The sequence below is a fragment of the Cydia splendana genome, chromosome 16 (genome assembly GCF_910591565.1).
Source record: "Cydia splendana chromosome 16, ilCydSple1.2, whole genome shotgun sequence".
Classification (NCBI taxonomy): Eukaryota; Metazoa; Arthropoda; class Insecta; order Lepidoptera; family Tortricidae; genus Cydia; species Cydia splendana.
This window is the reverse complement of record NC_085975.1, coordinates 8,714,068-8,736,364: the sequence shown is the minus strand read 5'-3', so window position 1 is coordinate 8,736,364 and position 22,297 is coordinate 8,714,068. Positions and strand designations below refer to the sequence as shown.

The 22,297-nt window shown below is 35.3% G+C and overlaps 1 protein-coding gene across 2 annotated transcripts in view; it reads right to left on the bottom strand.

Annotated features, from left to right (window-relative positions):
• The window catches only part of LOC134798194 (hepatocyte nuclear factor 4-gamma), a 62,931-nt gene that overhangs the window by 14,781 nt on the left and 25,853 nt on the right, over nt 1-22,297 (bottom strand). The window contains exon 1 of one of the 2 annotated variants that reach the window (XM_063770555.1): nt 17,741-17,915. The exons of the other annotated variant lie outside the window; for it this stretch is intronic. Within the exon in view, the coding sequence (XP_063626625.1) occupies nt 17,741-17,846 (106 nt within the window). The 5' untranslated portion in view covers nt 17,847-17,915. Of the gene's footprint in view, nt 1-17,740; nt 17,916-22,297 lie in introns of those variants that run through there. 2 annotated transcript variants of the gene reach the window in all.

Sequence of the window (22,297 nt, the reverse complement as noted above, 5' to 3'; positions counted from 1 at the left end):
TATCTAGACAGCGCAATCTACTATTTTTGCCAAAAACCTGTCTCAAACAAACAGCTAGAAGTTCATTTTACATGTGTATAAAAATATTTAATAGGTTGCCAGCTGACATAAAAGACCTTCCAATCAACAAGTTTAAAAAGAAATTATTTTTATGGCTTAATGACATGTGTTTTTATTCCATACATGAATACTTTGATTATGAAATGGAATAGCAATAGGAATTTGAAATTGTAAATAATGAATTGCATGACTTTTCTAATGTTAATTATTAATCTGACATGTTATTTCTAATATTTTTAGGCTGCTATTTAACTGATCACCAGATTTTGTAAAATTTAATACCAAAAAAATCTATTTTACCACCCTAAAATAATGAATGATCACCAAAATTATAGCATCATTTTAATGTGAAATGATTACCAATTTTATTACATTTTACTATCCTTTTAAAGGAAATGACACGAAACTAATCATTATTAACCCAAAAATAGTAAATGATTACCAAATTTCAAGCCCCATTTTAATATGAAATGATAACCAAATTTTTACATCTTGCTATCCTATTAAAGAAAATGACACCAAAATAATCATTGTAAACCCAAAAATAGTAAATGACCACCAAAATTAGAACTCCATTTTAATGTAAATTTATAATCAAATTTTTAAATCTTGGTATCCTATTAAAGCAAATGACTCCAAAATAATAATTGTAAACCCAAAAATAGTAAATGACCACCAAAATTGTAACCACATTTTAATTAAAAATGTGCAAATATTTAATATGTATATCGTTATCCTATTAAATTAATTAATCCACTTTGTCACCTTTTTCTAGTAGCATTTTATTTTTGTAAGGGTCGCAGTTTAAACCTAACCTAACCCACTTTTCTAGTAGCATTTCTTTTCTGCAAGGGTCGCAGTTCAAACCTAACCTAACCCACTTTTCTAGTAGCATTTTTTTTCTGTAAGGGTCGCAGTTCAAATCTAACCTAACCCATTTTTCTAGTAGCATTTGGTTTCTGTATGGGTCGCAGTTGAAACCTAACCTAACCCACTTTTCTAGTAGCATTTCGGTTCTGTGAGGATTGCAGTTCTAACCTAACCTAACCCACTTTTATAGTAGCATTTCGTTTCTGTAAAGGTCGCAGTTCAAACCTAACCTAACCTACTTTTTAGGGTTCCGTACCCAAAAGGTAAAACGGGACCCTATTACTAAGACTTCGCTGTCCGTCCGTCCGTCCGTCCGTCTGTCTGTCACCAGGCTGTATCTCACGAACCGTGATAGCTAGACAGTTGACATTTTCACAGATGATGTATTACTGTTGCCGCTATAACAACAAATACTAAAAACAGAATAAAATAAAGATTTAAATGGGGCTCCCATACAACAAACGTGATTTTTGACCAAAGTTAAGCAACGTCGGGCTTGGTCAGTACTTGGATGGGTGACCGTTTTTTTTTGCATTTTTTTCCGTTTTTTTTTTCATTATGGTACGGAACCCTTCGTGCGCGAGTCCGACTCGCACTTGCCCGGTTTTTTAGTACCATTTCGTTTCTGTAACGGTCGCAGTGTTAACCTAACCTAACCCACTTAACTGATAGCAGTTTAACTTACTTTTCTAGTAGCATAACGAAATGCCACTAGAAAAGTAGGTTAGGTTAGGTGGGTATTCGGTGCGGGGTACGGGGGGTTGAGCGGGAGGGGCTAGTAATTTTGGCATCAGTTTACTTTATTTGGTAGTATGTATACATTTTTTGGTAATCATAGTGGTTTATTTAGGTGAAAATATCGCATTAATTTGGTCTTCAAGATTTGGTGATCATTAATGATTTTTGGTGAATATATATATAATTCAATATATTTGGTGTTTGAATACAATTTGAAGTGCTGTCGTAATTAAAACGGTGGTACTTTTGTATTTTTAGGCCTTATTTTTTTGGTGTTCAGTAATTTTTTTTGGTAAGCATGATTTTTTTATTTAGGGTACCAAAGTATTTTTTGGTGGTCATTATATTTGTAGCCATATTTTTATCTTAATTTTATGTTATTAGTGCGACTATACTTTAAATTTTGCATGCTACACCAAGCAGGGTATGGTTGAACTAATTAATATGTTATTGTACACCTTTGTAAACCCATATTCAGCAAATAAATAAATACAAATACAAAAAGTTACCTGCAGTAGTACCAACTTTTAGAACTACATCAATGTAAACTTCTAATTCATCTAACGTCAACCACATTGTAAAGCCTACTCCCACACGCTAGTTATACAATGTTATATGTAACACTAGTAACAGGTATCTATAATTTATACATTATATAACACTCAATTGTTAAATAATGTTAACGTCGTTGTTAAGTAATGTTAAATACGTACTATTATAAATATACATTGAATTGAATACATTAATTATGTGACACGATTTTCGAGTCTAAAACTGTAAGGTAAGTAAAGTTAAACCAAGAAAAGTCTGCAGCGATTTTGATAGCATACGCAGTGCAAGTGTTATTTACATGTCATAATATCATAGACGTTTGACGTTTAAAATAACACTTGCAGTTCGTGGGCTATCAAAAACGTTGCAGACTTTTCTTGTTCTAACCCTAAGTACATATTCCAGATTTATGTGAGTATTAAAGTTTTTTACATTAGTATTTTTGTCAAGCTTATCTTGCTTCTGTTAGTAGTATTTTGTTCCTGAATAAAAAACGGTTAAAATTGTTAAAAACAAAGCTTTAAAAACTGTAATTAATGAATCTATTATTCGAAACCACATTATCTGTATACGGGTCATTTAGAAGAACCGTTTTTGAATGCTTATAATATTAATTATGTTTCCTTGTGTTTTTTTCAAGTGGCACTGAGATTTATATTAATATCAAGTCCACAAAAGGCCGTTTCTTTTTATAACGTCTTGGATACACCAAATTTAATGGTAATATTCTGTTAAGTTAGCTTAAGCTTTTGTTGTAGTACACGTTAACCCTCTATAAGTCTATAACTCTATAGTAAGTAATTTCCGAAATAAAAAATAATAATTTAGGTGGTTTAAAGTAGGTATAGGTAGGTGTAGGATATGTTGCTGCTTTATTATGACAAAATAGGCAAGTCGGTGGCAATCAAATTTCTATTGACGTCTCGCCACTAGAAGGTACATTTGCAACAAAACAAGGGACATACAACTGGCTGAAACTGGAATGTGAGAGTTATAGTATAGTTTGATAACAGTATTGACGGAGAGCGCATTAGGTTTGGAATCTCCGTCGTAAACATGCACCAACTAAACGACATCCTGGATAGGACGTCATATAAATTAAATATTGTGTAATTTGTGTTATAGATATACGTACTTACTTATAAACGACTAAAGTACAGCGGGTGCAGCATGGTTTCATTTTTATCGCCTGTGGCTATGCCCGCCACTTTCGCACTTACATACTTGTAAGAACGTGACAAGCGATGAAAATGCGACCGTGCTACCGCCGCAGGGGCGGAAAAAAGTTATTTTAGTGACATATAGGTATATGACAATTTTGTGAAGTCAAACGTCCATAATGGGGTTGAATAATTTCTTAAATACTTCAAGGCGGACGTATATTGTGACGGAAGTAGTGTCACCCAATGTATGGGACGTGCAAATTTTGGTATCGGATGAATTCACTTGGCACAGATGTAGTATACGTAAAGCGAAGCCAATCCAGCCCGGTAGTCATTCGCCACCCCCTGGTGGGTAGGCAGGGGGGCATCCAAAGTTACACATACCATATCGGCTTCTATTTACCTACCACCTAGAGTTTGGTATCATTTCCAGATAAATCGGGCATGAGGAATTCATTTTTGAGACATTTAATGTACAGTTTAATAGAAAAAAATAAAAATATTGACGCTCTAATCAAAATCGGTTTGCAATTTTTTTTATTCAACCATTACTATTATCAGCCGAAACTACAAATGCTAGAAAAGAAAGTTGAAATTTACACACCAGGTTACATTTATAATGTGTACAAGAGATAAGAAGCGATTTTGAAAAATTCAACCCCTAAGGGGGTTAAAAAGGGGATGAAAGTTTGTATGGGGTTCATGTTTTATTTTAAGCTAGGAATTTCAAACTTGGTTAAAAGATATATTATTGAAAAACAAGAAAACTAATTTCAGCGTTTTTGAAAATTCGTCCCCTAAGGTGGCGAAATAGGGGTTGAAAATTTGTATGGAGATCAGATTTTTTTAAGAGTGTGGGGCTTGAAACTTTGTATATATGCATTTATTATTAGAACTCAAGAAAAGTAATTTCAACGTTTTTAAAAATTCATCCTCTAACGGGGTTAAAAGGAGTTGAAAGTTTACTGCCCCCCCTGCCTACCTGCCAGGGGGTGGCGGATGTCTACCGGGCTCAATTAGCTTAGCTTTACGTATATTACATCTGTGCTAAGTGAATTCATCCGATACCAAAATTTGCACCTTATGACACTACTTCCCGTACTATAGTGGAGGGTCTTGCCAATTTTTTTGACGTGGGCTATGAAAAACAATAACTAAGCACATAGCCACGATTTAACATAATGTATATTAAATGTAGACATGTTTATTTTTCTTAGCCATAAAAATCTTCTTCTTTGTCCAACCCATGTTCCCAGTTTATCTGGGGTCGGGTCTCCCTGTACATTTGCGCCAGAGAACTCTATTCTGGGTTGTCTGAGTACTACTGAGTAGTAAGGTTGTCCTGGTCCATCTCTTTCTTAATGTTGTTCCACCAAGTGACGGGGCCCCTGGCCGAATTTGGTATGTTGAGTACTTTCTTAATCACATAGTCGCCTTCGCGTCTTTGGATATGGCCATACCAACGTAAGCGACTTTCTTTCACTTTTTCTTAGCCATAAAAATAAACAAATAAAATAAAATATACACGAATTTTAACCATGAAGCTTACTTACCTATACCATGAATGACGAAAAATCGTAGAATAAAAAAATACCACAAAAAATCTCCCGTTAGAAAACGTAATTCCTAAAATTAGTTTAAAAAAAAAAACGTTCAGTACTCCCTTGGGAGTCATATCTACGTAAAGCACGACCTGCTATGAGCCAAGCCAGAGTGATGAAATAAGCAGGTATCTATATACAAATACCCTGCTGTGGTTTAAGGATTTAATTTGGTTACGTATTTTCCTGCCGAACATTACGTCAGAGCCAAGTAATAACAACTTCTTGGAAAGGATTAAATTATGTGGGGATTATCCATTAAGCTTTTTAGATATGTACAGCGAGCTGCAAAAGTGCATACCTACTTTTGGAATTCATTCATAAAGCACAGGTAGGTATGTACTTATGCCGCTGACTGTACATTGTCCCTATTAAAAAAAACCGGATTGCACTCCGGGAGTGCCGGCAGAAGTGAAAACTCAATGACATTGTAACAGTTTTTCGATCAGGTCACGTGTCCGTCTTACGTCTTACCAACGTCTTACGAATCTTACGGTCACGTGACCTGTCGCGAGTTTAACATTTTTCCCCATCACAAAAAGTGCACAGCGCCGCTAAAGAAGTTTTCACTTCACAAACATTTGGTACAGACAGAATTTAATTTTCGACCCATTTCGTACCTTGTCACTGTCACAGTGACAAGCCCCTCTGTAGTGAAAAAAATATCTACGTATTTGGCTAGCTAATCTGTTCTATAGTAAATATATGGGACTTTTTACTAAGTTAGTAAATAACAAAACATTCATTCAAACTAAGTACATGTCGGGCCACGCGAAATGAACTGTTCCATACCTTTATATATAAATACCCTATTAAGTTTGAATAAAATATAAATGGGTAGAAATATAATTAAAAACTTATAAATAAAAAAATTGTTCCAAGTCCTGATCGCTTCGTAGGGTGCCCAGAAGGCTAGCCGCTGAGCGAAATACAGGCCACCCCTATGGTCACCCGAAGCCTCTATAAATTAAGGCGCTTTGCTATTAACTCCATATTTTTATTATTACTTGTTATTGCCCGAAATAGGAGATTATTTTCAATTGTCTATCTATTACGGTTCACGGACTATGCCCCCCAGACAGACAGACAGAAGAACAGTATAGGCTCAATACCACAGAATAAATAATAGTTGTCAATACGATGTGTGTCTTTTCACCTGCGGACCACAAAAAGAGACTGAAGACGGATATAAAAATCCAGTTTTGTGATGATAAAGCAAAAATCTCTTGTGATGTGAACCACAATTACTTGTTTTTACTAACATACATAGTATTTATATGAAACCGCTGGCTTTTCTGATTACATGTTCGCATCATCGTGACTTGCAGAAACATCAGTGACGAAATGGACTTTGGACTTTCGGTTTGCAGTCACGATTTGCAAGTCCAATGTCCAATAACGTCCAATGATGCAGATGCAATTTTGGAGTTCCCAATCAGGCGGTTGGGCGTTCGGGTGGGGGGCGTAGCAAGGAGGCAAGGGGGCGCGGAAAGTTACTAAAGTAAGGATACTAAGCACAAAGAATTTCGTACATTGACCCCCGCCATTTATCGCGTAATTATATAAGTATATGCTGTCCCGCTTGCACATAGGCATTGAACGCCAGCATCATCGGCAGGACAGCAATATAATAATTATGCGTGTGCGATAGAGATAGGAACAGGCAGGTCAATGTACGAAATTCTTAATTACTTTATTAAATAACATTCAAAGGTATATATGTCTCTGATTTTCTCAACCGCCGAATAAAGAGGGCACAACTATTTTTATTGAGGGGGCTTGACATGAACAAGTAGTGATGTGATATTATTAGCAATCAAAAGTAACAAACATGTATACTCTACACTACACTTTTCTACATTGATAAGGAGATTAGAGATTACTTAGATACCTAATCATATCAGAGGAATGAGGTCCACCATCCTGTATTGTATTATATACAGATAAATAATAATAATTTTCGCGCAAACAACATATCTACACTACAAGCAGGATACTATTAATAAAGTCATGTGACTTAAGTTATTATCTAATTAATAACAGCTGTCATAATTTGATAAAACCATACACTCGCGATCAAAAAAATCGACTCAAACTAATTTTTAATTTCATCGTTTAATATCTCCGGAACCAATCATGAGATCAAAAAAGCAACTGTACCATTTTAGAGCTAACAGTGTAAGCTTTCAATACGAGCATGTTTTTCAGGCGAAAAATTTCAGTTCATGAAAAACAAGCGATCATACCAAGGAGGTGTAAAATTTGGGTGCAAAAATGACCTTAACAACGAAAATAAAACAAAAGCATTTTCATGTACGAATAACAATTTATTTTTATCTTTAATACCTGGTGTTACCACCAAAAACCTTTTTCACACATGCCATGCGTCTCTTCATTGACCTTATCAGCTTCCTGATGGTATCCTGGGGGCATGCTTCCCACTCTTCGACCAAAGCTTCTTTCAGGGCCAAAATTGTCTCCGGAGCGGGATCGCGAGCTCGAACCTTGCTTTTCAGATAATCCCACAAGTGCTCGATAGGATTTAAATCGGGACTCAGAGGTGGCCACTTCAGAGTCGGAATGCCAACTGCGTCAAGGTACTCCTTTGTGACGCGGGTGGTATATCATAACCATGCAAAATGCCATTTTGTACAAAAACTGCAATAACCTAAAAACTACGCAAGCGAGATCGTTGTTTTTTATTGTTTTTTGTAGCTGAATAAATTCGTAATAAAATTGCATTCAAAGTTTTACTAAAATATTTCCCTCTTTCCGGAAAAACGACCTAACGACCAAAAGTAAAAAATGTTGCTTGAGTCGATTTTTTTGATCGCGAGTGTATATCCGCATAATATCAGAGCTATCTTCTATGGACTTGCTCGTAATTTTTGAATTATACCTATTTTTTCCATACCTTTTACTCTCTGTTTACCTTTTATGTAGTGTCCGACCGAAACATGTTTTTTTGCCGAAACCGAAACCGAAACCGAATGTTCGGCTTTGGCTCTAGTTTCGGCCGAAACCGAAACCGAAACTTTTGTAGACTTGTTAAAATCGTTGAAAAAATGTCATAAAACCGCTTTTACACACATATTATGGGGCTGTCAACACCCAAATATCCTTGAAATTGATGTTACTTAAGCAGTTTTTTAAGAAAATTACTAGAGTTAGACCAAGATAATTCTGCAACGATTTTGATAACACACGCAGTGCAAGTCTTATTTTAAACGTCAAAACTTCTATGAAATTAAATGACGTATAAATAACATTTGCACTAGTTGCACTGCGTATGCTATTAAAATAATTGTAGAATTTTCTTGATCTAACTCTATTCATTCACCAGTCAAGCTAACGTGTATATACAGGGTCAACCAAAACCGCGAGCGCAGCGAGCGCGAATTTTTTGTTGACAATATCGCAAGGCCAGGTACCGATCTTCACCTGGGCCTAAACGTCCGAAGTGCCCCAGTGAGGCGAACTTTCATGCGAAGTCAAAGCCGTGCTTCAGGCTTCAGGATAAGTAGTTGAGCACAGACTCCAACCAATGTCCATTGTATGGAAAAGCGAGATATCTCCTTGAGTGCTGGTGGCCTAGCGGTAAGAGCGTGTGACTTTCAATCCGAAGGTCGCAGGTACCAACCTCGGCTCTTACCAATGAATATTTTCGGAACTTATATACGAAATATCATTTGATATTTACTATTTGTTTTTCGGTGAAGGAAAAACATCGTGAGGAAGCCGGACTAGTCCCGATAAGGCCTAGTTTACACTCTGGGTTCGAAGGTCAGTCTGATGGCAGTCCCTTTCGTAAAAACTAGTACCTACGCCAATTCTTGGGATTAGTTGTCAATTGGACCCCAGGCTCCCATGAGCCGTGGCAAAAATTCCGGGATTACGCGAGGAAGATGATGAATTTTCTTATTATTCCCTTGCCCAGGCCCAATAACATGCGACATTGCTATCTCATTTACTCCGATACAATTAGACAGTGTGCGCGTTATAGGTATTAACAGCCTCTAAAGACTGAGTCGACCGTCTAGTGGCGCCCTCATTAGTGGAATTGTGTTTTATAATAAACCAATTTATTTCTGTACCTATACATGAATCAGAATATGTAGGTACATATTAATATTGTTGTCCTACTTATTCCCCAACGTTTGGTCTTTGTCACATAGTTTAGTTTCATAGTACGAAGTACCATTTCCTAAGTTTCGGCCCGGCCGAAAGGTTCGGCCGTTTTTTGGCCGAAACCGAAACTACAGCCGAAACATGATTTTTTGGCCGAAACTGGCCGAAACCGAAACCGAAACCGAACCTTCGGTCGGACACTACTTTTATGTTTTACTTCGCCTACTTATATGACCGCGAAATATTCATTCATCGAAAAATTATTTGCACAAGTTTACTATCTTGATAACTCATCGAAGAAATACAGCAGTTTTAGAGAACAGGGAATACTTATATTCAACTTATAATTATAATTAAAGATTTATTAACCGGCGGAGTAAAGATTTTTGAGTTTCTATTAATTGGTATAGGCATATTTCTATTATGTCTATTAGTTTGGCTAGGTATTCCTTGCTTTAAAAGTTTAAAGCCAAACAACAACACGGTGCCGCGCTAAAGCACTGTAAGTCCATTAGACATCAAGTGTTACCTCAACTCAACATGTTATGTAATATTTGACACATACGGAAACGTTATTTACTACCATCCAAGCAGTCAAGGCTAAGTCACACATCAAGGCTAATAAAATGGTAAATAAATATTATTATGGTAAGTAAACTCTAAGGTACGCACGTCATTTTCGTCAGCCTATGTAAATTAGGTGTCTACGTGCACATTTCAATTTTTTATTTAATTAGATGGAATAAATTAATTTCGTATTAATTCAGACATCATTTTTAATAAGAACAAATATGCAAATTCTTGACATTCGGCGCATCGCATATGACGCATATGGCATATTATTTTCATCTGTCACTTCAGTTTTGATATAATAAAAAAAATGAAGAATATGTTAAATTAGCGCACCTTTAATCTTCTTATCAAATAATACTAACGATCTTGAACCACACCCTCCACCATAGAGCGTCATGCACGCTACGATTATAGAAATTAGAAGTGTAGGTAATGTTGGTAAACATACAGGTCCAAAGGTGAGTTTGTTGAACTCGTAACACCTGTTCAATAGCGTCACCAGCTTATCAGCTGCTTCACTACTTCAAGTCAATGTCAGTATCTTTCATCTGAGGATTCCTAGGAAACACTTTTACGCCCTCCATATTACCTAATAAGGTGTACCTATGAGGCAGCAGGTGAGGTGGCGATTTTCGACTATAGATAGCTTTACTTTCTTAAGGGTGGTATTTCACCTGTCCAATTTCTTTGTCCAATGTTTATTTTGTCTCGCATGTTGCTTAATGAGAGAGTGAGACGCAATGACATTGGACCAATATATTGGACAGCTGGAATACCACCGTTAGATACTTTGCTTCAATCTTCAGGGCAATTTAAGAGAAGGAAATTTTTGGGATCTACGATTCTACATCCTTCGCCAGCATTTACAAATTTTACAATGCATCAATCATGAGCATGACGTTAATTACAACATCAATCGGCGAGTCATATTTTGAAGATTAACATCAGTTTCAGCTACCATTGGTATCAAATATAAGGATTATTGCCTTCTGTGGTGACGTAACATTTTGTGTTAACTTGTACCTATTTATTGGTGTTTGCGACTGTGACATAACCAGTTCTAGTCATAAAAACATTATTCTATCTTGTCTACATATTACGTTGTGCGTCATTCCGCGCCGCTCACAGAAGTAGTTTATTTGTGCAGACATTTTTTATTTATATTATAATATCAACATCTTCCCCGTTCCATCACCCCGGTCGAGTCGTAAAAGCGTATAGAGCATATACTATTTACTTCTACAAAATGATTTGCTTCTTCTTTTTGACAGTCCCGGCTCTTAAGCATTTGGAACTTAGAATTTAGGGGGGCCCCCTTCCCATCTCAAAACCATTCCTAGGTTGCCTGGGCCCCTAGGCCCGGGCCTAGTGGGCCTAGGGGGAAATCCGGCCATGCTTTTTAATGCGAAACAGGTAAATGCTACATAACCATGCCTTGCCATCATTTTCAACTGATAGAATTGATCATTGAGTAATTGGCTAATTTGGAGTAGGTACAAAAACCCTCGGTGATTTTTGTACTCTTTATTTTAATTATTTAGGTTTTGGTTTAGGATAGTTTTTATTTATGTATATTGATTTATGTAGCAGATGGGAGAGGCGAAAGTAAAGTAAATTATATGTTCAAGTTTGCACTTTTGCACCTTATATCGCAGTTATAAAGGAAAATTCTTTTGCATAAACCGTACCACTAGTGACCTATACATGTCACCAAATTAAATCGGTGAAATCGGTCTAACTTTTGGTAACTCGGTAACAAAGCGCAGACGGCAAGCGATTCTTCTGTCTGTGCGACTTTCAATTCTTAAACGGGCCGGGCGTCGAATCATGGCTTGTCTCATACGAACTGCAGGAAATTATGAACAAACCATCATTCCACAACAATATTCTGAATGCGTCTACGAAGTAATTCATTGCTGTATAGGAATTCTTCAGGCGCACACTAGGCTCGTACATAATATTCTTCTTTCGTTCCTGAGAAGAGAGCACGAATTCAGCATTTGTTAACCGGCATAGTGACCCTATTCGTGTTTCTACAACCACTCCAATCCACGCGTGTTAGGCATGCCGGCGTGGGTATGACGTCAATGGTTCAATGTGTTAATATATTTGTTGTTTGTCATCGAAACTACATAAATCTCGAATTGTAGAATAAATGAATAGCCATATTATTGCAAATTGTTTAGTTTTCTAACTGAGAAAAATCTAACGACGCCATACATCGATACTCGATCCCTTCTTCGTAAGTAGGATAATAACAGCGACCACATGCATTTTTATTTCAGGACGATAAAGTAAAAATGTATTGATATACCTATCGCCGATTGTTATTACTCTAAATTAAATCAACTCACGTTTTGAAGCTTTTATTGATTATTTATAATATGATGTTTAGCTAATTGTGATAAAGAGTGATTAAATTATTGATACATATGTACTTACAATTTACAATAACATGATTCGAGTCAGATAACGCCAGACAACGTCTGACTCTTGATGCAGAAATTACGAGTAGTTAAATTTACTTTAAAATATTAAAAACACAAGACTTGACAACTTTTTGACTTCTAAAAACATGTTTTGGTTAGGGCAATTTTGTTTCCAAAAACAAGTCGGCTTCTTTTGCAATTCTTAAAAAACTTTGAAAAAAAAAGGACAGAAAGGAGATAAAGTTAATTATAAGCAACCTTGCATGTGTATCTTTGCTTTGCTGTAAAGCTTTTGAGACAATTGGACAACATAAGTGAGAGGGCATGTTCTTAAATTATTTGAAACTTACTTAAATAACAGTTAACTAACCAGTTAAAATGACCATCAATTACTACAAATGTACCTGGTTTTGAAACTACTTAATTTATCTATCTCTAGTCCTGTAATTGTACATAGTGAGTACATATTAATCTGTTTATCACTGATTAAGACTTTCTGTGATATGTGGGTTGATAGTCAGTACGGGAATGCTAAGCTAAGAGGCAGTGATGGGGGCAGTCTAACGACTAATACGCCCACGAAATCGCGTGCATCCCTTTTCAACTGTTGAAAAAGAAGTCGTTTTTCGAGTGTGTTTTGCTTTCTTAATCCTGCAGCAGTCGTTCGTGTCGAATTAGGTAAAAACAAGAATAACGATATGTAATCCACATAGATGCGCAGTTTTTAAATAACAAATACCTATATTGCAGTTGATTGAACTTAGTTCATGATGCAACAGAATGTTCTACTAAACATGGACTTTGGACGGTAGAACTGGACAAACGATTTAACTGGGTACAAAGAGTAATTTCAATATTAGACTATATTTTATAATAATTTTGGGTGATCAAATTAACTAATTGTTTAAGTTGTTTACCCACCTAACCTAATCTAACCGTTTTTGACGTAAGTAACATTTAGATCTTATGCCATCGTAATACGGCACAAAAAACTAATATGAGTAAATTCTGTTCTTTTTGTTTGTAAAAACTTTGTAAGTAGTTACTAAGAGCAAATTTAGCCATCTCTTTTAGTTTCTGATATTCTGATGTAACCTCACTGCCCCGTTTGAATTAAAAATCCTGTATTTTAAATTACCATCAATGGTAAGTAGGTATTGTAAGGATCCCAAATACGTATTCTTTCACGGGTTTTCTCTACTGACCACAGTGACCACGCTTGTCATTGGGAAATCATTAAATTGTTTACTGTATTCTCGCGCAATACATTTTATATATGTAAATTGAAATAGCTTTCCAATGGATGTTACGGCTTTTATGCGTGGTGAGGCAGATATACCACAATACGGAGAAAAAAGCATAACTCATACTATGATTTTAAATAATGGAACAAAAGCGCAGATTTCAGTCTGTCTGTTTGTTTAACTGATTACCTACTGTGACAGTCACCATTTAAGTATTCAATAAGCAAATACACTATAATTTGCTTGCATAAATTAAAATAAACGCACATTTTTCCCGGAATCTCCAATCGTGGGTCAATCGCGACATGACTCACTGCCGTCATTGCAGAGCATGAAAACAACTGAATGACTAACTCATAATTATGACTGTAGGCACAACAAACTATAGGTACGATATGAAAACTAGCATCCTCCTGAGACCCCGGTACAATTTTTTGTACATATTCCACAGTCTATTTTGAACTTTTGTTGAATAACAAAGCCTGCTGGGAACTATAGTTCGTTTTTTTAGCATTAGAAATAAGGTAAACAATCTTGATGTGTCTTTTAATTGAATAACACATTTTAAAAATAAGTTACGGCAAATATGTAACAATTATGAATCTAATACGATCTTTTATATTCTTCTGCTTTCATAAGTAATAGTTATTGATTTTTATAAAGCGTTTTTCAATTAAAAGACATGTCATGATTGCTTACCTTCTTACAAGTTCTTTCTAATGCTAAAAAAAACGAACTGTAATTCTTCGAAAAAATCTATTTTAATTGGCCTACTCAATGATTGCTGGAGTTGATCTTATTTTGTATGTTGTAAGCATAGATAAAGAAATAATAATTCGAACGAAGCGTTGCAAAATATTTAAGGCTGAAATAGATGAAGATGACGCTGTATAGTCGCGTACATTATGCAGTACCTACCTATTTAACTAGAAGAATATTATACATATCATACATATGCTAAGGTTGGAAAATCTTAAGTAGTACAAAGCCGTGCAGCGCCATATCGTTCAATATTTTGCCCCACATTGTACGTCTTTTTATTGTTATGCTAGGTCTGTGGTTCCAAGTTAGGTAACCTATTAAGGAGTGGTCCGAAAAAAAAGTAGCAGCACATTATGTGGATTATTCATTTTATGTTGTAACAATTTGTAATAGTGATCTGTAGATACTATTCTTTACAATACACTCGTATTTAATATAAAAGGGTGAATTAAAGTTTTCGCGTTTTATATTACATCTCTCATGACACTTTTTGAACAGTGTCTTTTGAAGGAAATTATAAGGTATGTCTCATACACATCGTTTTTTCTATAAGTTTGATAAGCGAATTAATACATTATCAAATTCTTTTTCGTTCTATATAAAACTTTTTTTATTTGACTTCACTTTGAGGTAGTTTTATGGAATTTCTACTTTTGTATATTTGCCATTTTTACAGAGATTTGTCTTCCATAGACTTCTGTCATAGGTTAGATTGGAGAGACTTCCTAACTACCCAAGATAAATTTCAGTTTATTGAAATAGCTTATTCGTTAGATGATGTTCTTAAAAGCATAAAAAAGTTATGAAACTGGAACTTCATTTGTGGCATTGTAGAAAACGGCCAACAAATATTATCAAATTGTTCTGTTCAAAAAATTAAAGTACATTGCAATAAAAATGAGAAAACTCAAACAATCTCATATTTATCGATATTATTTTGTTTTATAGTACTTATATGAACCATAAATTACAAAAAAAAAACTGCTTCATAATTAGCAAAAAAATATACCATATAATTCACAGGTACTTTTTTACTGGACCACTTCTTAGATAACTACACCTACCTCTAGATGGCTAGACGGCTAGATAGCCAATTTGATAAGCGCCGGATTTGGCAGCACATTACGTGACCCTACTGCATCCGGTACATAAAGCGACAGTTTATTGAACATGTGTCAAAAATTACGCGTTTCTTGTACTAAAGTTAATGATTTTTTTAACTATGTTTTGTAGTTAAATAACTGTACCGTTTTTAATTTAGTTCGGCACCTCCGATTTAGGTAGGTACGGTATCAAAGGGACCAACATCTGAGTAAAAAAATATTGGACAAGTAGCTTTTTTATACAAAACAAAACATTCTGCTACTAATATTAGCAAAGTCGTGGGCATAAGCTAATTAACAAGAATAATTTAGATTGTTGTGTGTCCTCTCCATACAGTCCAGGCTAGCTTTAACGATGTAACTGGGCGTTCAATTGCCGAGCGCGGAGGCACGCACAATTGGAACTAATTGTGTTCTTAGAGTACTGCAGTGGCGACCAGCCTTTGCATTACAAAACACGTGCGCTACATATGTGTAGTACTGAATGAAAAGGGACCTTAAGGCGCTTGGCTCTTATAACTCTGGCTCTTGTGCGTACTGAGCGTCGTATTATCATGAGAACTTTGTGAGCAATAGACGTAAGCGCTGACCGCGTTATGGTTTCTTTTTATGCGAAACTACACTAACATGCTGTCTATCCTAATATTTTAAGGCGTTTTAGCCTAGTTGGCAATGAATCTCTAAGATAAGTTTATAACCAAAAATATAACCTGGGTTCAATCCCGAGTATAAGCACATCCATAATTGCGTAATAAAGTAAAGTAAACAATCATTTATTCATTATGAATTGGCCATGAATGATTGTTAGTGGATCTTGGGTTTTTATTTTGTATTGTTGTTAAGTACCCATAAACAATTGGTATAAACTGACTGTTATAGCAAGAGGATGTTTGTTTGATGTCAGATTGTGTGCTGAGTTGATTGTTTAGAATAATCAATTTCAGTAGTTCAGAAGCTGCATGTGTTTTCTTTAGATTATTCTGACCTTGTATGTGTAATAAAGCTGCAATTTTTCCTGGCACATTTGTGCATAAATGTGATAGTGAGAGTAAGTGGTAACCGTCTACCTTCACTCACTCGCAACCCATAGAAATGTTTAGACTATGGTTGAAGTGTTCCAATACACCTGACATATCCTGGTTTAAATCATGGTGTCCTATGTATAAACTACTTTTACTCAATTGTCCAGGTCAAAATACTCAAATTGTTCTGGTTAAAACATTTCCATATTTATAGCAACCCTACACATGGAATTGATCTGCCAAGCATACATTACTATAAATATTCTTGAAACAATTATTGTCAAGGTGTAATCTAAGTTCTATAACTTCATATCAATTCTTCTTCACATGAAAATCATGATTACTATATTATACATATTCATGATTTTCCTCCATTGCTGTAATTTTCTCTGCTATTATGATCCTATTATAAGTTCAGTTTCCTTTATACTTTTGTCATGTCTGTCTGTATAGACATTTGTTATAAATTGTTTAATTGTCCTTATATTGTGTAATTGTAACATTTTTGGTACGAAATAGAGAACAAAAATGCAGTAGTGAATACAGTTACAGTTAGGGTTGCCAACTTTTTTTTGGTGGAATATAGTATTTTCCAGAATAAGGCATCAAAAATATAGTACATTTCAAAAAAATATAGTACTTATAGATAAAATACTAAACATGAGTGTAATATATGTTTAATCGGAAATATAGTATTTTAGCGTACTATATATTTTCCAAAAGTATATAGTACAGAGAGCCAAAATATAGTACAATACTATATAATATAGTACGGTTGGCAACCCTAGTTACAGTAATTTTGAATAATTTTACAGTTTAGACTCACTTGTTTTAAGTCACTCGAACAACATGTTTCGGAGAGCCCACAAGAGGAGAGAAACAAGTGAGTCTAAACCATAAAATTATTCAATATTAGTATGTCTCACAACAGTTTAAATTCGACAGTTACAGTAACTTTATAAAGGCATTAAAACTGTACTGCACACACACACACACTTACAAATGACAACAGTACATTAGTGTTTTCTGATAACTTGTATGATAATATCACCATAATAAGGTTTTAAACGTTGTTAATAGCCGATGCTGGCTTCATAAACTGTCAATAAGAGCATGTTAAATCATTCCATTGACCTAAATATACACTGGTAGATAACCCTGCTATTCATAATATCTCCAGCATAAACATTGTGTAAACAAGATTAGAGGTCAAACCTGTTCTCGTACATTAGTTCCGTGATGAGATTGCACGGAAGGATAAGTGTTAAACCAAACACCTTTAACTAAACAAACTGAAAACATTTGTCACTTTGTTAAACAAACCAACATTCTGTCGCACTGTCGCAGTAAATAAACTCTAGAGTTAATTCTAGTTAAATAATCACAGACGTACTGTAAAATTACGAAAAATATATACGTAAATGTCTTGGATAATTATCTTGTTTACCTCAACACGGTACCAAGATGACGATTAAAAAAGAATGTGCATAAATACCTTCATCGCAGAGTCCCATGTTTTCATTCGTAGTCTTTTTTCCTGGGCCGTTACTCCTGACTTCTTTAGCACCCAAGTAATTGTTATTTTCCACACAATTAAACATTTATTTGGTAACAAGTGTTTCAACAAATATGTAAATAATTGACAGCAGCTGCCAGTGCCAATTTGACATCCGGAAGTGTGTCATTGTCAAAATTTAATGAATGAAAGAATGAATGATTGTTTTGGGTTGCCATAACAAAAAAATATAAACTCTTTCTTTTAGTGACATCTAGCGGCGAGTAGACAAACTTAATAGATTATGGTGTACTAAATTGTAAATGTTTTAAACTAAAACATAGATGGCTCTGTAACAAGATATACTTCTGTCTTTTTTAGGGTTCCGTACCCTAATACCTACGGAACCCTAAAAAACGGGACCCTATTACTAAGACTCCACTGTCCGTCTGTCTGTCATCAGGTTGTATCTCATTAACCGTGATAGCTAGACAGTTAAATTTTTTACAGATGATGTATTTCTGTTGCCGCTATAACAACAAATAATAAAAAGTACGGAACCCTCGGTGGGCGAGTCCGACTCGCACTTGTCCGGTTTTTTTACTTAGGTACTCGTTTTCTTTCTTACATTTGTTCTATAAAATAACAAATAAAAGTGTTGGCCTCAATAGCGGCGCATAGAGATTTTTTTTAAACCTCCTATCCTAATTAGGAGGGTTGATAGGTATTAAAATGAAATTAAAAAGCATACATCCATAACATACCCTACGGTCACACGTGCGCCGCCTTTTTAACAAGCTTTTATTAGGTCGACCTGTATGTAACTATGTAATGGAATCTAAGGTAACTAATTTAACCATCTTCCAAGGATCGTAGCGTCATGAAAATTGGCAGCTGTATGTAGTTCTGATGACAATACAATAATATGGTACTGTCGAACTGATCTGATGATGGAGACAGGAGGTAGCCATAGGAACTCTCGACCTGTATGTAACTGTGTAATGGAATCTAAGGTAACTAATTTAACCATCTTCCAAGGATCGTAGCGTCATGAAAATTGGCAGCTGTATGTAGTTCTGATGACAATACAATAATAATTATGGTACTGTCGAACTGATCTGATGATGGAGACAGGAGGTGGCCATAGGAACTCTGTGATGAAACAACGCAACCTAATTGTGTTAGGGGATTTTAGAATTGTCTCGATGAGTATTAGTTGTCTGTCGTAAGAAAAGTACAGTCAGCGATAAAAGCTTGTACCAAAAATGAAATTTTTGCCAAAAACTTATTTTCCAGGTGCACTGTGCATTACCTATTGTTTCTCAGCTAGCTCACTTACTTAATTAAGGCGAAGAAATTGGCAATGTAATCTCTATTAGTGACTCCATTATGTGTACCTACCTATTAGCACGTCTGAAAAAGAAAATTGATACCCTTATTTACTTATTAATTATGCTGCATTCAGCATGCGATGAGTTGCATTGTTAGAAGCCATGCAGTAGCCTAGGTAGGTATTTTGTATTTACTTAGTACTTCAGTACGTTGGGGCAATTAGCCATTCCGTGTCTGTGGTGCAGATGAATGCTAGCGTTGCGTAGGTATTTATTTCTAAGCACATTATTTATGTTTATTATAAATACCTACCTACGTAATTAGAAAAGGAAAACTTTTTCCGTGTCTAGTTTTCTAGATATAAACGTTGACATGGGAAAAATTAAGCTTGCCGCAGGAAAAGCCACGTGGGAAGGCAATTAGTATAGTCTATTACAGACATTACAGTAAGACTAATGATGCCGACTGTTGCCTTTACACGAGTCTTTCATTAACAGTAGGTATTTTATTGTGAATGCAGCTAACTTTTAGGTATCTGTTGTGTGTTTAAACGCTGTGTAATGAGCCTATGCCAAAATAGGTGAGTATAAAACACCAACACGATATATACTCGTAAGCTGGCATTTGATTTTAGCTTAGCTTAGCCACCAACTTATTTCTTACTTACCTACATTATATAACTACTATTATTTGATAATACCTATTGAAATATATATTAAAACAGAGATTAAACAAATGATCGTCTAAACCTAAATTAGCCTGAGGCATTGTTCCCAGGGACACTGCATGGCCGCGTTCCCCCTCTGCACAGTGAGGCTGAGTTTTTGCGCAAAAAATGCGCCAGCTCGCCAGACATCCAGACTAGTTTAATTTCTTTTACTAGTTTTTTGGTGTCTGACGACCAAGGACCGAAAGTTTCAATCGCAAGTGCCGCAATTATACATAATTAGTTTTCAAAAATGCATATTTAAGTTTGCGACACTTAGCAATTTGGGCGTCGTCTGCTGCCGTCCCTGGCTTCCTGGCAGAGCGCCGGACGTGAGATATGGGGCCAGCGTATCAATATCAACACCTATTTACCTAAGTACGGGAGATAGGTATTCTAATCATAACTTCTTATGTGGAACGTCACTACGGTGGAATGGGGTTACTTTGAATCCTGGGTTTACTTTGATAAAAACTTTACTTCATGTTCAAACTCGAATATTACGCTTTCTGACCGCACCCTTTGGATTGTTTTTTACGGTTGGCAAGATTGAACGTCACTGTCAGTTTGTGATTTGTGGTGGATTTGTGTCTGTGGGATCAAGCACATCGATAGATGGGGAAAAAATTAAAATATGTAAGTATCAGTTTTGTGTACTTTTAATAGCCTGTATAACTTCTAATGTACAATGTTCTATGTAGCAAATACATAAATTTGATGAAATCCATTGAATCAGGCATGTATCAGCCTATAACATCGATTCTTGTTGCAAATAATAATCATTTTAGTTTCTCGGTTTTTGTGGCATGGGGTGTCATTGATCGCCTATAAGGGTTTACACTGATCAATGACAACCGACGACATATATAGTTTTTTTAGATTATTTAGATATTGAAAGTTTTTTAACTGATTTTTGTATTATTGTTTTAGAATAATGCCTGAGCATATAGGAACTACTCTGAAAAAGTTTTAAACCGGGCTGTGACAGAAGTGGTCGAAGGCAGGCTGTCGATACGCCAAGCATCCGAACATCATCGTATTGTTGATTACATATTGTTAATAAATTTTAATAGCTTTTTCCTGTTCAATTATGCTTCTTACCTTAAATAAGTAAAATATGAGACTCTTTTGCAATAAAGATGATTTTTTCTAAACTAACCTTTTTTCTCTTTGTCAAAGTAACCCCAAATGCAAAAAAATCCTTACAAATCCTAAACCTGCGAACGGATTTTTTTGTAATGTTTTGAAGTTTTACTCCCTATAGGGGTTACTATCGAATTCCGTCGAAAAAAAGGGGGGTATCAAAGTAACCGCAGTTTAAGTTTAAAGTTGATCACCACTTTAGATTTTTTTTTCAAAGGACACATTAGTAATAAAAAAAATATTATTGGTGAAATCGATAGAGGAGCAAAAACCGATATTGTCATTTTTTTTATTTATTTTTAGAATCCATATTCGGGGAGATAAATACATATCAATTTTGAAATTGATCAAAGTAACCCCATTCCACGGTACTATAAAAGTTTAACACATAGTATTAACACATAGGTACCTATTGCATAACCTTGTCGTTTTAGAAGTTTCCTATTTTCAAGTTATTCAATTATTAAAAAATAGACAACCTTTGAATGTTCTACGACGGAGAGTTACTTATAATATTTAATGAGTAGATACTTTTTCTCGGTTTCGTTAAACATAAATCTTCACTCTGCACTTCAAAATAGCGAGTCTATTTAACGAAAACAGAAAAATAAACAAGATTTTCTATATACAATACAATTTTTCTTAAAATTAGGTCGAATGAAAAAATAAAAAAAAAATACACGTGAGGTTGTGTGGGGGAGAGGGGGTAGCCAAAAACCTCACCAAATATCACCAGGGGAGAGGGGGATCAAAAAGTAGCCGAATACACCTCGCGTGATTTGTGCACAACCCCTTATCTCTTGTACACATTATAAATGTAATCCGGTGTACAAATTTCAACTTTCTAGCTTTTATAGTTTCGGCTCTGCGTTAATGAATCAGTCAGTCAGTTATATATATAATTAATATAGACACACGCATTTAAATATTTCAATCTAAAATAAGGTTGTTTTTCTACATGTAGGTACCTAGTTACTGCTACTGTTTCTAATTTAGTGTTTCTTACAGAAATAATAAACGATAGTGTCCTCGACTTCCAGACATAGCTTCAGCTGAAATAGTCGTTATAGATACTCTATTTTCTATTCTTATTTCTCGATTTGTACGTACGCACGTGTAATGTAAATATGAAAGAGATAGGTAGCTAGCTGAATATTAAAATGTGCTAATCCTAATACTAGGTACCTATACTTTCTTTGTGATACTCTCTATCTACAAGTAATAGTTAGATACACAAAACTGCATCATATAGATACATAGCCACACGCAGTACGTCATAATTTCATAGAAGTTTGACGTTTAAAATAACACTTGCACTGCGTTTAAAATCGTTGCAGACTTATCTTGGTCACTTACACTTGTTTGCCACCATCGTG